Below are 15,327 nucleotides of genomic sequence, written 5' to 3'. Positions count from 1 at the left end.
ACAAGGTTAAGGCGAAGACTGTGTTTTTAAAAATCTGCTTTATTATACTCTGCCACCAAAATAAAAATCTTTTGCCTGCCCCTGCTCTGGTGCATCATGGCTGACAGTGTAAGTCGTGCCCTATTCCGCAGTCCCATGCTTTGCCCAGGCTCATCCTCTAGCTCTCTCTGGCTCCTTGCTGGAGGCTCCACTTTGAGCCTCTCTGCATTCACAGGAGCTCCACGGTTCCCTCTGCTGGTTACTTTAAGAACTGCAGTGTGCACGTGCCACTCTGGGTACCAGGGCCAGACCCAGGGGGCCACATACACAGTAGGGAGCGGCACTGTCCATAGACAATAAAACCGATTAAAATCATCACCGTACTCCCAAGGTTCTAAACCACGTCAGTAATGAAATCTGTCTCCCAGCAGGTCCTATTGCTTCTCCCGTGTGCCTACTTCATCAGCCCTCCTTGTCACCTTCAGAAGAGGAAAATCTTAGTATTGTGTCCTTTCATTGCCTTCTCTTCCCTTCTCTGCTGCCATTGTCTCACACTGTCAGTGTGCCTTGCTGCCCTCTCCCTGCCTAAAGCAGTTGCCTTGAGGACCCTCGATCACTTTGTATCCCCGTTGGATGAGAAGGAGCCACTGAGAGTGTTCGAATGCTGGAAGGTTTGGTCTCCTCTGTAGACCTCTTACACCACCATGCTGCCACTTTCTTTATCCTACCACTGTCATCCAAATGATTTTGGTCAGAAATAGGAAGTTTGTTTTCATGCCTCTTTATGTAGTCCTAGCTGAGGGCATCCTACATTTTGAGAATCAAATAAAATTACACTTCATCAGCCCTAATCCTACTTAATACAGTAGGGAACTCGGTTTCATTCACAGCGCATCTGGGGACCCTAAGGAACTGTTTTGCTCTCTGTCCTATCAGCCTTATATCTTTGATATATGTTCTATATATATGTTTGCTATACCTCCACATAATATAGTGGCTGATTCTTTTCTTTGCCGAACACTGTCAACTCAAGGTTGAAGAGAGCTTTGCTGAGATATGTTGTAGGGCACTGTGTAAAATTTAGTCATAAAATTCATGCCACCATAACATTTTCCTGATCTTTGTTTCCTACAGAAGCTTAACATCTTGTCATGACTCTAGGTCAGAGGGGAGAACCCTTTTTCTCCCTAATTGACTTGCCTCTTTACCCCCAACCTCCCAAATTACTGTTTATTTTTTATTCAGAAAATTTTAGGTGTTTTTATTTAATCCTGTCCCAGCCCACTGTCCCTAAAGTTCATAAAGAAAAATACCCAGTAATGTAAGATTCTAAAACAATTTTTTTTCCTGGAGAGGAAGTTGCCTGACAACCCTTAATTTATTTTGTTCAAAAAAATATATTTATATTTATATTTATATTTAGATATATTTTTTTAAGTTTATTTATTTTGAGAGAGAGAAGGAGAGAGACAGCGTGTACACACATAAGTGGGGGAGGGGCTGAGCGAGAGGGAGAGAAAGAAAGAGTCCCAAACAGGCTCTGAGCTGTCAGTGCAGAGCCTGATGTGGGGCTCGATCCCATGAACTGTGAGATCATGACCTGAGCCAAAATCAAGAGTAGGATGCTTAACCCACTGAGCCACCCAGGTGTGTCATTCAAATTATATTTTTATGTTTTTTCACATTCTACTTAAGCCTGTATCATACTGGTACATTAACAGGGATGAAAGCCAATGTTGGATCTAGTAGAAGGATTAATTATTAAAGTGTAAGTAAAAATATCTACCCCTGTAGTCCTCTAAACCCAATTTTTCAGTTATGAGCCCTTTGTGCAAATATTTCTAACTCTTCTCCATTGGAAGGCAGGAGAGATCATGTTTTCCTCTACAGTGAACGTGGCACCCATGTTTTTGATGGAATGTTTTTCCTGGTAGAAACTCATCTTCTCTACTTTGGTCCACTTTTGCTCTTCAGAGCCTTATGTTTCCAACCTATCCCTTAATCCTTGAAAGGTACATTTTTCTTGTTCCTTACCCTGCTGAATTCTTTTCCTTTATAATATATTTAATTAAAATATATTTATATATACAGAAAAGTATAAAAAATAATAAGGCACTCATGTAACAATTGTTATAATGTTAACAAAGTTAACAAGTTGCCTTATTTTTATCTGGTCTTTTTGTTTTTTTTTTTAATGCAATGTTGAAGATAGCCCTTTTCATTCTGCTCCCTATTTTATTCCCCTTTACCCGACCCGGAAGTAGCTAGTATCCTGAAGTTGGTATTTATCTTTGCTCTGAGTGAGTTTATGATTTGACCACATGTACGTGTGGCCGCTGCAGCACAGAGGATTCTTTTGTGCATTTAGAGTTCGTTTCTCCGACTCTACCCTCCTTGTACAGTATCTGTCTTTTCTCATGAACTGCCCCTTCATGGAAAAGGAAGCCAGGGAAAGCTGAAGGAGCCCTGACCTTTCCTGTTTCTTTCTTCCTCCTTGACCCCCTCCTTCAGGTACTTTATCCCCTATTCTTACATGCTCTGCATGTAAGAATCTCTACTTACCGCCTCTTTTTCTTCCTGGTCCCCCAGTGTCAATATCCCTGGCTTCTATTTTTGGTCTTGAAGATGAACAAACTTACTTTTTCTCTTCCCTAATTTGGGAGCAGCTAAGATAACGTTACTGAAAACCTAAGAGAGAGCTGCAGTTTAATTACTTTCCAATATAGAAACACTCCTGAGTGAAGAGGGGCTGGAGCTATATATGTCTTGGAGGGTCTGCCCCTTTATAATGTTTGATATGAAGTACTTATAATTGGCGTGTTTGTCATTTAAGTGTAGTGCTGAAGGCATTTGCCATTAGGTTAACAGTAATCTTTTGCAATGTTACTTTGCTTAACAAAATTTTATTTAACCTCTTAGATATTGGTAATGTCTCATTTTATGGTCTATATACAACAGAGATTTTTTAAAAATATTTTTAATGTTTATTTATTTTTGAGAGAGAGAGAGAGAGAGAGAGAGCATGAGCAGGGGAGGGCAGAGAGAGAGAGAGAGGAAGACCCAGAATGTGAAGCAGGCTCCAGGCTCCGAGCTGTCAGAACAGAGCTCAATGCAGGGCTTGAACTCATGGTCCGTGAGATCATGACCTGAGCTGAAGTCGGACGCTCAACTGACTGAGCCACCCAGGTGCCCCAGAGATTTTTTTATATTTCTCTTTAAAGTATCTATAGCAAAGTTTACTGTGGACTGGCCTTTTCTTTCTTTCAGTTAAAGTGTATTATTTACCAACCATGTGCACAGCCCATTGTGAATGGAGAGGGATCAGGACAATTCTCTTTAGGGCTATGAAATGATTATGGTAGATAGTTAGGGCTCAAGGAGTTTACACTTTTAGGTTGGAAGACAGATACTTATTCAGATATTCTGAGGGAGGGTATCTATTTACATACTACTAGGGAAACACGAAGGGTGGGGAAAGGAAGGAAGAGAGGGGACAGTCGTGCCAAGCCTGCACATTTTTTGGGAATCTGACGGACCAACCAAATCCTTGATTGTATGTTTGTTCAGTGTTTGAGGGAATGAGAGTGTAGAGATGAACTCTGTGTAGTCTACCTATCAGAAATCTTAATTCTGTCATCAAGTGACTATTACCTTTCAGTTTACAATATATTGTCTCCATGTCAGACATTCTGTTAGCCCTTCCTGACCTAGCAAATCCAAATAAAGCACAAGAAGCTAAGAGTAAGAATGGGAAGGAGTTGCCTAAAATCTTTATCAAGTGTGGTCACTATATCTTTGGACCAGATACACTCTTGTGGGGCCCATGATAAGACTGGTCTTGATTTCGTCTCCCAGTCCACGTTCTGGAATATAATTTAGGCCCTTTACCAGTTTCTTTCCATCTGCAAGCCCCCATGTTTGTTTCTTTGTATAGAAACCAGAATTCTCTACCCAGGCCCACCACTGTCTTCCTCTAATGATTCAAAATCATAAATTAGAACACATTAATGAAGTACCTACTATGTGCTCACAGAAGAGATGTCAGTATAATTAAAAGTGGAATTTTTGTGGCATCTTTGAAATCTGATATTTTTCATTTTATCATTAAGCTGCTTCTTGGCTCACTTTCTTCCAAGTCTATATTACAGACTAATATATATTATATAACATATATATATATATATGTGTGTATATATATATGTATATATATATATGCATGTATATGTAAATTTATTTATTTTCATTTTTAAAAATTTACACTTTAACTTTTATTTTAAAAACAAACAGGCTTTCTCAGAGCAGTAGCTCCTAGAAGATCCTGAGGGGCCTAATGAGAATACTGGTGGCCCATCTGTTGCAATAGCTTTATATTAAGGCTTTTAGCTGGAAATGAATTTAAAATGGTTCTAAGGATGAAGCTTTATGCGTTTTAGTAAATGTTAACAGTTTGGAGATCTGCAGAGAGACATCTGCCACCCTTTAAATTTTCCCAAGTGACACTGCATAGTTTCTGTTGTAGACAGTAAAGATGGAGGCAGGGAGATCAAAGCCACAGGTTCTTTCTGAAAGCCAGTAGTGTTTGGGCAAGTTTGGCGTTATTGCCTGTGACCCAGCCTGATAAATGTGATATTTGCTCTGTGTAACTTCCTCATGGAATAGAAATAACACGTAGCTGCTAGAGAGTCAGTGGAGTGTGATGAAAAGGAGAACACGTTCCCTAGGAATTAGGAGATAGCCGGGTTTAGCCACGATCCCCCGCAAACGGCAGTTTTAACAATGACTTTTTGTGTCTTTTCTGTTTAATAGTTTCTTCACCAAAACTGGGGTTTATTGCTCTTCCTAGCTCCACTAGTGTCTGCTGAGAGAATACTAGTTAACCTCTGATACATGCTTCGGACTGTGCTGGTCGCGATTTTACATACCTCGTCTTGGTTAGTTGTCAGCCTATCAAGCAATAGTAGTTTGACTTTACACATCTCCATTCAGAACTACGGCTGCAGCTCACAGCACTGAGGCAGTGGTTCCCAAGTGCCATTCTACAGATTGGTGTCCACCCATCGTGAATTTTCTCCCAGTCTATGGGACATCATGGTGAATGGATCGCGTCCTGAAATTTTCATTCACCTACTGATACTATGTTCAGTTATTCCTTTCTTCCTTTTATTAAGAAGTACATGTTGTAGATCCTGCTTATCAGAGTAAAACATTTTCAGGTCTTTGTTGGTTCTCTTCCTCCCTCATTTTTTAACTTGTTTGCACCTCTAAAAACCTCGCGACACTTGGTTTTAAAAATACTGTCTCAAACGAACCACCTTGGCATGTGCTCATGCCAATTTTCAGAGCAAAGCTATTAAAATATGAAGGGGAAGAAGACATTTTTAGGCATTTTTAATAGATATATAGCAATTATTCCGAGTGTATATTTGATCCAGTGGCAATGCAACCTTGTATGTTGTAGCTTCACTCTGCCATCTTCGTTGGGTTTTTACGTGTGAATATATAATACAACTCCTGGCAAAACATAAGTTTCAGGGAAACGTTATTCTGTGAAAGGCTATCCCTTCCCACCTTTCGCTAAAACCCTGTTCAGGAATCCCTTCAACTTGTCATTTGTTGGTCCTGCTCAGTGCTGATAGGGCTTTGCTTTCCTTTTTCCTCAGTGATACCAATGAAGTTGACATACCACCCAACACCCGAGTTGGCACCAAACGCTATATGCCCCCAGAAGTGTTGGACGAGAGCTTAAATAGAAATCACTTTCAGTCTTACATTATGGCCGACATGTACAGTTTTGGACTCATCCTCTGGGAGGTTGCTAGGAGATGTGTATCAGGAGGTAAGTAACAGTGATGCTGTTGGATCTACTACAGATCCTTTCTGATCAGAGATCGGAGTTAGCATATTGTCCACGATTGCCTTTTATTTTCCACCTTGTTTCGGTTGATACAGTCACAGTCCCCCCAGTAAGTGATATCTGACATCTTAGAATCATCTCGGACTGCCTCCTTCCAGCTTCTTGTCACCAACCTGCTGGGCCCCATCCCCCACTCCAATACCCCATTCCTTGTGGCTTCCTCTACGCAGATTAAGGTACAGACAGAAATGTGGGGTGGGACACCCATTCTTAACCTCCCCCCACACTTGACTTTCTATAGTTCTTCTTCATAAAGCAGTTTGAAAACATCAGTTTTTATCAAAAGGAAATGAAAGCATAAGAGTATTACTACTGGTCATGATAAGTTTCCTACAAACAAGGATTCCCTAGTAAGACAACGCAAGACATTGCTAAATATTCAGAGGCATTATTAATGCATGTAGTATCTCGCTTACTGCTGCATCATCTGTCTTTAAATAGATTCCATCACTTTTTAGGCGAGAAGCTGAATCTTAGGCTCTTCATGATCAAGTACCCTGTTTATGGTTACTCTCATGGCTGTGCTTGGTAAGAGACCGTGCTGCTGCTCATCACGGCCAATTTAAACTCACTTTTGTGAAACCCTGAGTTTGCCCATGCTTCTGAAAGTGTGGAGAACACTTCACTGGGGCTGGGGTTCATTCTCAAACCTGCTGTTTACTATCTGTGAACCTTTGACAAGTTACTCAGCTTGATTCCAGTTCTCTCTTCTTAAGAAGGAGGTGAATTAAAGAGAATTAAAACTTCCTGGTACATCAGTAGCTTTCAATACATGTTAGCTCTTATTTAAAATTTTCATTTTGGTGGGTAGGGGCTTAACTTCTATTTGGATTCATATTTAAATATAGAGGAGAAACAGTTAATCAACAGGCATTTAGATTTTGGTGGAAAGATCACGATGCAATGCCTTCTCATCACTCTGGGAATTCTGAGCCTATTAGAAGCTTAATTTAAAATAGAACACGTTCCGTCTAAAGTGAGAGAACTGCAAAAAGGAAAGTTGACATAGGAAATGTTTCCTAACATTATATACGAAGAAGAAAAGAGCAAACCAAAATAGAAGTTAACTAACTGTGCCTTGGTTCATGATGTATAAAGAGTAGATGAGCCTATTTTTGAATACTATGCTTACACTTACGATAGGTTTGTAGAAGTTGAAGGAGTGGTAAGTAGACTACAAGACTACTTCTCTAATTACGTTTTCCTGAACATCTAAAGCAAACAAGTCCACGGGAAACCTGTATTTGGAAGCCTGTGAGCTGGAACACAGGAGAAATGATTCTCAGCTTAAAAACAAGTTAGCCTTATAAAAACAGCACGGTATTAATTGCTTTACTAGGTCTGTCTTTGCCTATGGAGATTTGAGAGGTACTAAAATGTTGCCTTTTCTCTTTATGAGATTGACATATGTTTGTCAGAGACATTCCAGTCCCAGCTCTGCCCCATACCAACTGTATGGCCTTGGGCAAGGTACTGAATCCCTCAAAACCGACTTTTCTCATCTGGATAATGTGGGTAATAATGCTACCTCACAAACATGTTTATAAAAATTTAATAAGTTATACAGCATACTTACCTACATGCCTGATATCTAGTGGGTTCCTAATAAGTGAGTTTGTTTTCTCTTTCCAGAAAGGCAAACACACACAAAACTCTGTTCTCCAACACTTTCCTTTATGAAGATGGTAGAAGTTTTGGTCTTGTCTTTCTAGTCTAGGGACTATTGGGTGACCTAGATACATCTGGATGTAGGTCTTCTAAACCTGGGAAGAAAAAGAATTTTTGAGGTTTCAGACACCATTAAATGGCAGCTAATATGGAAGTTTTGATAACTTAATTGCATATAAGGAGAAAGAAGGAAGGCCTATAGTTCAAAGATAGACTTTGATTAATTCATAATTTTATGTGGTTGGCTCTGAGTTTGCTGTGGTACATATACTTGCTTACCACCATGTTGATAACGACTCCAACATTAGGCATTGAGGAAAATATGAGATGAATAAGACAGACGTGGCCCTTGCCCTCAAGGTGTTGCCAGAGCCATTGTCTTAAGAATTAGAAAAAGAGGAAGAACTCAAATGAAGTGTGAGCATCCCCTATGCTTTAGACCCTATGCTTTCAGTATCTCCTATAGAGATGAAACACAATTGAAGGAACTGTTAATGTAGACGACACATACAGTCATGCTCTGTGGTCTCAGCGAGGAACAAGACAGTGAGTTGGAATGGTCTGAGGAAACTGCTGAACCTTCTCGTCCTTTAGGTTTATATATGGGTTTGAGTTTGCAAGAAAGGGCCTAACACAGCCTCTTGCTTTTGTCAGAGTAAACCCCAGCGAATTTAATGATGCACTGGATAACCTGCCAACCTGGCGGTATCATCTTGTTCAGATAAAAGCAATTACGCTTCTGTGATAGATGATTCAGGATGGGGAGGAAAGGTGCTCCACATAGAGTGTTCAGAGCAGTATCCTCTAAGGACAGAGGCTGCTGGTAATTATTGTGAGGAGTTAATCAGATAGGACTGAAAAGAAGATATAAGTAGCCTGCTTTTCTAAAGGACAAAAGGAATAAGGTAGAAAGTAGATACCAGGAAAAATGAAACGGAATTTCTCACGCTAAGTGCCATTTTCCTAAGATGACATAGATTTGTATCTTAACCCTCCTTTATGCAATACCTCTTTTTTTCTCAAAGTAATGCATTTCTTAGAGAAAGTTGGGTGAAACAGAAAATTTAAAGGAGAAAATAATTAAAAATCAGACAGTTCTTGCACCTAAAAAATCATGGCTAGTATTTTTAGGTGTGTATAATTTTTTGAATTTTAAGTGCGGAAAAGTGCATTCTTATGATTAAGCAGAAAAATGTAAATCTCCCGTTTTGTTCGAGTAGGACACACTGCCAAATGTATTATGAGATTCATAATCTCATATTGCAATAATAGAAACAGTCCCATATTATGCGGTATGAGTTTGGGAGGTGCCTGCCAAGTTTGCATTGAGATTTAATATAGATTCTTTTTTTAATTTGGCACACAAAACCCTTTATGAAATTGGAAATAAATTTGAGATGCTTGTTTTACTTAGCTTTGGGAAATTAGAAAAAACCTGTAATAACATGTTTCATTAGGTTTTCTATTTATGTTTTTAATTAGATTAAGTGTCATTGGGGCACATGTCGTTTTTCAAGACTTATTTTGCAGTTTTTCAGCCTACACTTGTCTTTAATACTGACAGAACTTTTTGAGAACGGTTTGTATGTTGGCCGTTTAGGTCTACCTCATAGAAAGTGACGATAATAATAGTTCAAAAACAACTCATATTTTCAGGTATAGTGGAAGAATACCAGCTTCCCTATCACGATCTGGTGCCCAGTGACCCCTCTTACGAGGACATGAGAGAGATCGTGTGCATCAAGAAGCTACGTCCCTCATTCCCCAACCGGTGGAGCAGTGATGAGGTAAGGCTTGAGGTAAACAGGTGGCTATGACCAACTTCTAAATAGACTCTTCTCTTTTTGCTGAAATTCCGTATATTCACTGCAGGAATCCTCCTTCTTTGTTTTCATGGTGACAGAAATGGTGCTTCACTGCAGTCATTTATGTGGAGCTAAGTGTAGTATGTTAAATTACCTGTTTCTTTTCTCCAATTTGCTTTTGCTACTTTTAAACTATATTGAGTGGGTTAACACTTAGCCTGCACAGTGGGTACACATTATTTCACTTGTTTGTGATGTCCTGACATTTGCATAAAGGATGTTCCTTCTGTGTGTGTGTGTGTGTGTGTGTGTGTGTGTGTCTTTGTCTTTAAAGCATCATGATTTTCTCCATGACAAACCAGCCTGCAACAGTCTCTCATCATGAGGAGAGAAAAGATAGGCATCTGCAGAATCTAGTTTTCTTTACACTGAAGGGATACTAGTTGACTTAGTTGAGCTGCCCAACTGTGCCACGGACCTTTGTTAACAGGCCATGATATGATGCAGTCTGAACAAACCCATATTCAGCCTGGCTCTGAGGACACAGTGATGAGACCTGAGCAGGTCTGGAAGGCAGCTCTTCAGAAGGAGGAAGCAAGTTAGGTGGCCTTGCATTTCCTGACTCATCTCCTCCTCCGCTTCCTCTCCATCCATGCTCCAAGCTTGTAAATTCACCAAGTCCTGGAGTGATCGGGCAGGCTGGAACATTCAGAGAGGAGTTTGAAGCATCCCCAGGGGGGAAAAAAAAGTAACCCCCCCAAAACCCACCCCACCAAACATGTACCAAAGCCCATGCCAACAAATGGAAAGAGCACTGTATATAAACTAATTCTTGAATGCTAAATGCATTTAAAAATAATCCTTGGTTCATTGTTTTTGTGTCTCATTACTGAAATGCTAAATAATGCAGATGTTTTCCAATGAGCTATGCAGAAAACTTTATGAGATCCTGGAGTTCTGTTATTTTGAAGGTGGTTACAGGCATTGGTATTATTCAGAATCCCTTCACTGAAGATTTCTAATGAAGTGAAATTGTGCTTTTCAACAGGAAGACCAATAATTGATGTGGCACAGGAGAACACAGGAGAAAGTTTTAGCGAGGCTGTGCACAGGTCATTAATCTTGTTAAATGGTACAGTGCGATGCTCTTATTGTAGCAGACAGCTGTGATTTAGGAATAACCATGTTTGTTTGAATAGTATGGAATTAGATAAAAGATTTAAGCTCATCGAGTGTTATAAACAATGTAGGAGTGTGGAGTGGAACACAGACTCCCTGGGTATTTTTGTATTTGTTTAATACGGACTTCAAAGACACTCTTCTACAATCAGCAAAACCACCTGCTTGCTACTGTCATAAGGAATACATGAAAATGTGTTTTAGTCATTTAGAATTTGTATGAAAAAAGAATTTTTTATGGAATTTTGTCTACATGCTTTTAGGAGTATCTTTTGAAACTATATTTACAGGGTGCCTGGGTGGCTCAGTTGGTTAAGCACCTGAATTTGGCTCAGGTCATGATCTCACGGTTCGTGGGTTCAAGCCCCGAGTTGGGCTCTGTGCTGACAGTTCAGAACCTGGAGCCTGCCTCGGATTCTATGTCTCCCTCTCTCTCTGCCCCTGCCCCCTTGCGCTCGCTCTCTCTCTCTTTTTCTCAAAAATAAACATTAAAAAAATAAAAAATATATATTCAAACTTCTGAAGCCTCAGACCAAAAGCCAGATATGAAATGGCCACCTTGCTGATAATCCCTGTGTCTCGTGTTACTCCAGCTTTCCTTTCCCTTCCCACAGTGTCTGAGGCAGATGGGAAAGCTCATGATGGAATGCTGGGCTCACAATCCTGCATCACGACTGACCGCCCTGCGCGTCAAGAAAACACTAGCCAAAATGTCAGAGTCCCAGGACATTAAACTCTGATTTGAGGGGAAAAAACAAGCATCTCTTGAGAAAGCCAGTAGATACTCTTCTGTTTGTGGGCAGAGCAAAAGATGTTCCAGAAGCATCCACAGTACAAGCCTTGAACACCATCCTGCTTCCCAGTGGGTTCAGCCTCACCTCTCAGGGAGCAGCCTGGACAAAGAGAAGTTCCCAGAAACACGTTCTTACCGTGTCTGTTTGTAGGAGGGAGAAACCGCTTGGGTAACTTGTTCAAGATATGACGCGTGTTGCTTTCTAAGAAAGCCCTGTATTTTGGGATTGCCCTTTTTTTTTCTTCAAAAGATGCTTTAATTTTGCCAAAATAGAACAAATAATGTAGATGTTTTAAGGTTTTTACTATTATAGTTTAATAACAACAAAAGGTCTTCCCAGAAATTCTGCCGGAAGGCAAGTTTTAAAATACCTTTTTCCATTAGTGTAATTTTGTTGCACTCTTCAAACCAAGAGACAGTCTGTGAAGTTGGAGAACACAGAGTGGAACTCCTCTGAAAATCTCCCCGGTTCTGCCTCCTCAGACCACTTTGGCCAGCCCTGAATTTAGGGGCCGCCACAGCAATGTGAATGCACCTGGGTACAGATGCCACCTGTCTGGGACCTCGTTTGGGGGTTCCTGCAGGTGACCCTTCGTAGCTTCAGACAATATGGAACAAATGAAGGTTTCATGTGACTCTGTGAGAAGTAGTAAGTGTTGATGCTTTTCTTTAGAACCACTTTGTGTTTCTGGTTCTTTTAAGGCGTTTCTGTCATGGTAAAATCCTTTCCTTTTCATTAAACACAAACAGAGCTGTTTTTAGGTGCAGAGAACTGACCCATGCATGTTTTTGATCTCTCAAATGAAAGGATCGATATTACATAAAATTGCCATCAGTTTTGTTGTAAACAAGCCTCTTTAAAATAGAGCTAATTTTGCTCCTGTGTTGTAAGAAAAATATGTCAGTAAGGTAGAAGATGAGGCTTGGGGGTGCAAATGGCTTGTCTCTTATCTGTGCAGGAAAGCCCGCCTTAGAAGCACAAGGGAAAGTATGCCTGTCTTATTTTGTATATAGATAATGACAGTTTCTTTTTGTTATTGTCTGTCTCTTTTGTGTCTGAGTGAAGGGAAGGAGAGAAAGCATGTCATATTAATTTAACTAAATTTTAATTTAAAAGTAGAAATATAACCTCCAGAGGGGACAGCAGAAGAGAGCAAGTGGAGGGCACAAAATATTATGGCTGCTGTGATTTATTATTCTAAGATAGATATGGATCGAGCATACTAACCCTAAATGATAATTTCACGTCTTAAGAGTGCTGACTCAGTTTATTTTATTTTCATGACGTTCAGTTCACTTGTTAATTAATTTATTTATTTTTCTTCTCTGTGGCACTTGTGCAAAGCATCTCCTCACCTACTCGGCTCTGTGGGGTTTGAACTTTTGAGGAACGTGAGTCAGATCATTGACAGGGCCAATATTCCTCAGCAACAGGAACATAAAGCTTAAAATTGTGCACACCCCTCTCACCTGTATCCGTCTACGTTTCCTTACTGTGGTTTTCTTTTGTTTCTTAGAGATTCTGCAGTGTTTAGTAAAGAGTTGGGGAAGTACTTCTTGGTCTTTTTAAACACGACGTTCCTTCCAGAATACTCCAGGGGGCAGTGTTTTATAACACATTTTCACCAGTTGGTGCCTGAAGGATGGAGGGTGTTTGAAAATGTGACAGCTGCATGAAAAATGAGAAAATATTCTCCTCACTTCTGGAGTAGGCCTGCAGCTGGTGACTTGTTCAACCTGAAAACGTCTTAGAGCACAGAGTGGTTGTGAGCTGTGCTTACAGTTGGGGAGAACATCAGGAGAGAGTGTTCTGTAGTCAGCATTCTCTTCCCAGTGCTTTAGAGCCCCGTTTTGTGTGTAACGAAGATTTTCTTAACCCTTGAATAGGAACAAAGTTTGTTTCTGCCAGATTAAAAACACTCGTTTCCAAATAGAATTGTAATCAGAAGGCTGCTTTTAGTGAGATTAAAATCACCTGAATTGCAACCCAAAGGTTCCTTTCCCTTGGGTCACATTGTATCCCCTGTGATAGCTTGGAAGGAATGCGTGCGTACAATGAAGTGTGATAATCATCTGAGCCTTGGAGAGAAACTTCAGTGCCTCTAAATTAGATAATCTACAAACAAATAAGCAAACATTGATGCCCGTTAAGTGGGGACGCAGTTGTGTTTCTTGATTTTCCCTAAATTTAAGCGAGGTTGGGCTTACCTCTTAGATAAAAATGTGTGTTATTTTTGGTAAATTTTTATACATAGGTAACTTCAATCAAAATACTTTGTGGGGAGGTGATGATTTGAAAGTAAACTAGATTTGTAGGGGGGACTTGGTTCCAATGAAGAATGGGAAGAAATTAAAATAGTATCCAAATTTCTTCTATATTATTTGTTTAGTTGTTTTGGAAAAATCTATAGCTTGCTTTCTAATCCTCAACCTGATTTACTCACTATGAACATTTAAAAATTAGTCTTGATATATTTAAAAAGACCCATTTAGTTGTTAGTGTCTTTCAATGAGATAGGCATTTATTTATGAGTAGACTTTTCTTTGTATCTTACCCAAACCCACCTTATTTAGGGAATACTAAATTGTTCTTAAAGGGACTACCTACTCACTTCCAAATCATACTTTCTGATTTTTAAATTTTTAGTAGCTCAGAAATGAATTTTGTTTTTTTCTTTTGTCTTTCAATAGAATAAGTGGGAACCTGAAAATTACTGTAGTCAGTTGTTTCCTTTCAAGACTATTTCAAAGACTAAGATTTTCTTCTAATCACTCCCTCCCCTCCAAGGGAATCCTAAAATATTAGTTGCTAGCTAATGTGAGTTTTGTATGCTAAGATGTTCAGGTTTATAGTTTATGTATGTGTGTATATAGTATATAAATATATATGTATATATAAATATTATGTTCAGTTTGGAGTCTGGCACAACTCCATTATGTGGATTAGAGAGTAAAATATTATGGATGATAAAGTACTAAATGAAACATAATATTTATTTATGAAAGCATGTAGTTGGTTAAGTCACAAGTGACAGTGCTATGAACGTCGTGTATGAGGAGACAGGGCTTGGCCTTGCCAGACAGCACCGCTCACAGGCCACTAGAGACTGTTCTGTTTATTCTTCAAACATAAAGCTTCTTAGAAAACATGCCAAGATTTTGTTTCCAGGGAATTCCTTGACACATTTCGATTGTTGTGTACTCAGGTACAGGAAATACTGAATAACGACAGAATTTCGTGTTCCTAGAGTCATGCATAGTCATTAGACGTTACGGAGGTTTACGCCGTTGGTCTGTTCTGGTTCCTCTTTGTTTGTGAGTGGGAAGGCACTGAAGGCAATTTTTTTTTTTAAACTTGAATAGTTCTGCAGTTATATCTCTTTAGAAAACTCGGTCGCATAGCAGTGGAAATGAAAGAAGTGGCATCAGAAGTGGTTTAATTTAGCAATTATGATTCCTCTTGTAAAACAAAACAAAGAACAATGCCATATTTTTTGGAGAAAAGTTGGCAATATATAAGGGGTTTTGTTGTCTGTCTGTTTCAAAAGAAGATTCATTTGTGTTCTTTTGGGGAACCAGTGCCTTATTGAATTTGTATATACTGTAATTATTCAGGACTAGGGAACAAACAATTGTATTTGTTACAAATTGTATATGGCTTTGTTTTAACATTCCCCCCTCCCCCCCCCACCCCCCCCACTGAAATAAAATGGATTCTTTATCCCCTTGGAAAGAACATGTCTGTTATCTTATAGTTGTGCCTTTTTTCCATCTTTGAAAATGTCACATTGTAACAGGCGGGAAGGCAGCCGTGGAAGAAAATGATGCAGGTAAGCTTATGTGTTTGGTGGCGGGAGAGCGAGATAAATGGTCTGATGGCTTCTGTCTTCTCTGTAATTAGGAGGCACAGTCATCTGTTGAGAACGAGAGGCAAGGTAGGGAAGTGAGGGGTTTAGGACAAGTGAGACAGTTTAAAATTGCGCCGTGGA

General features: G+C 39.6%; 1 protein-coding gene across 12 annotated transcripts in view; it reads left to right on the top strand.

The window, feature by feature from the left end:
* Positions 1–15,076, top strand: part of BMPR1B (bone morphogenetic protein receptor type 1B) — a 422,185-nt gene extending 407,109 nt beyond the window's left edge. For all 12 annotated transcript variants that reach the window (XM_019463930.2, XM_019463883.2, XM_019463892.2 and 9 more), the window contains 3 exons: positions 5,640–5,815; positions 9,218–9,348; positions 11,160–15,076. In XM_019463930.2, the coding sequence (XP_019319475.1) occupies positions 5,640–5,815; positions 9,218–9,348; positions 11,160–11,285 (433 nt within the window). In that variant the 3' untranslated portion in view covers positions 11,286–15,076. The remainder of the gene's footprint in view (positions 1–5,639; positions 5,816–9,217; positions 9,349–11,159) is intronic.
* Positions 15,077–15,327: the final 251 nt, after the last annotated feature.

The sequence above is a fragment of the Panthera pardus genome, unplaced genomic scaffold (assembly GCF_024362965.1).
Source record: "Panthera pardus isolate Hobbes unplaced genomic scaffold, ASM2436296v1 HiC_scaffold_13, whole genome shotgun sequence".
Classification (NCBI taxonomy): Eukaryota; Metazoa; Chordata; class Mammalia; order Carnivora; family Felidae; genus Panthera; species Panthera pardus.
Note: the sequence above shows the minus strand (reverse complement) of the source record. Positions and strands in the feature narration are given on the sequence as shown.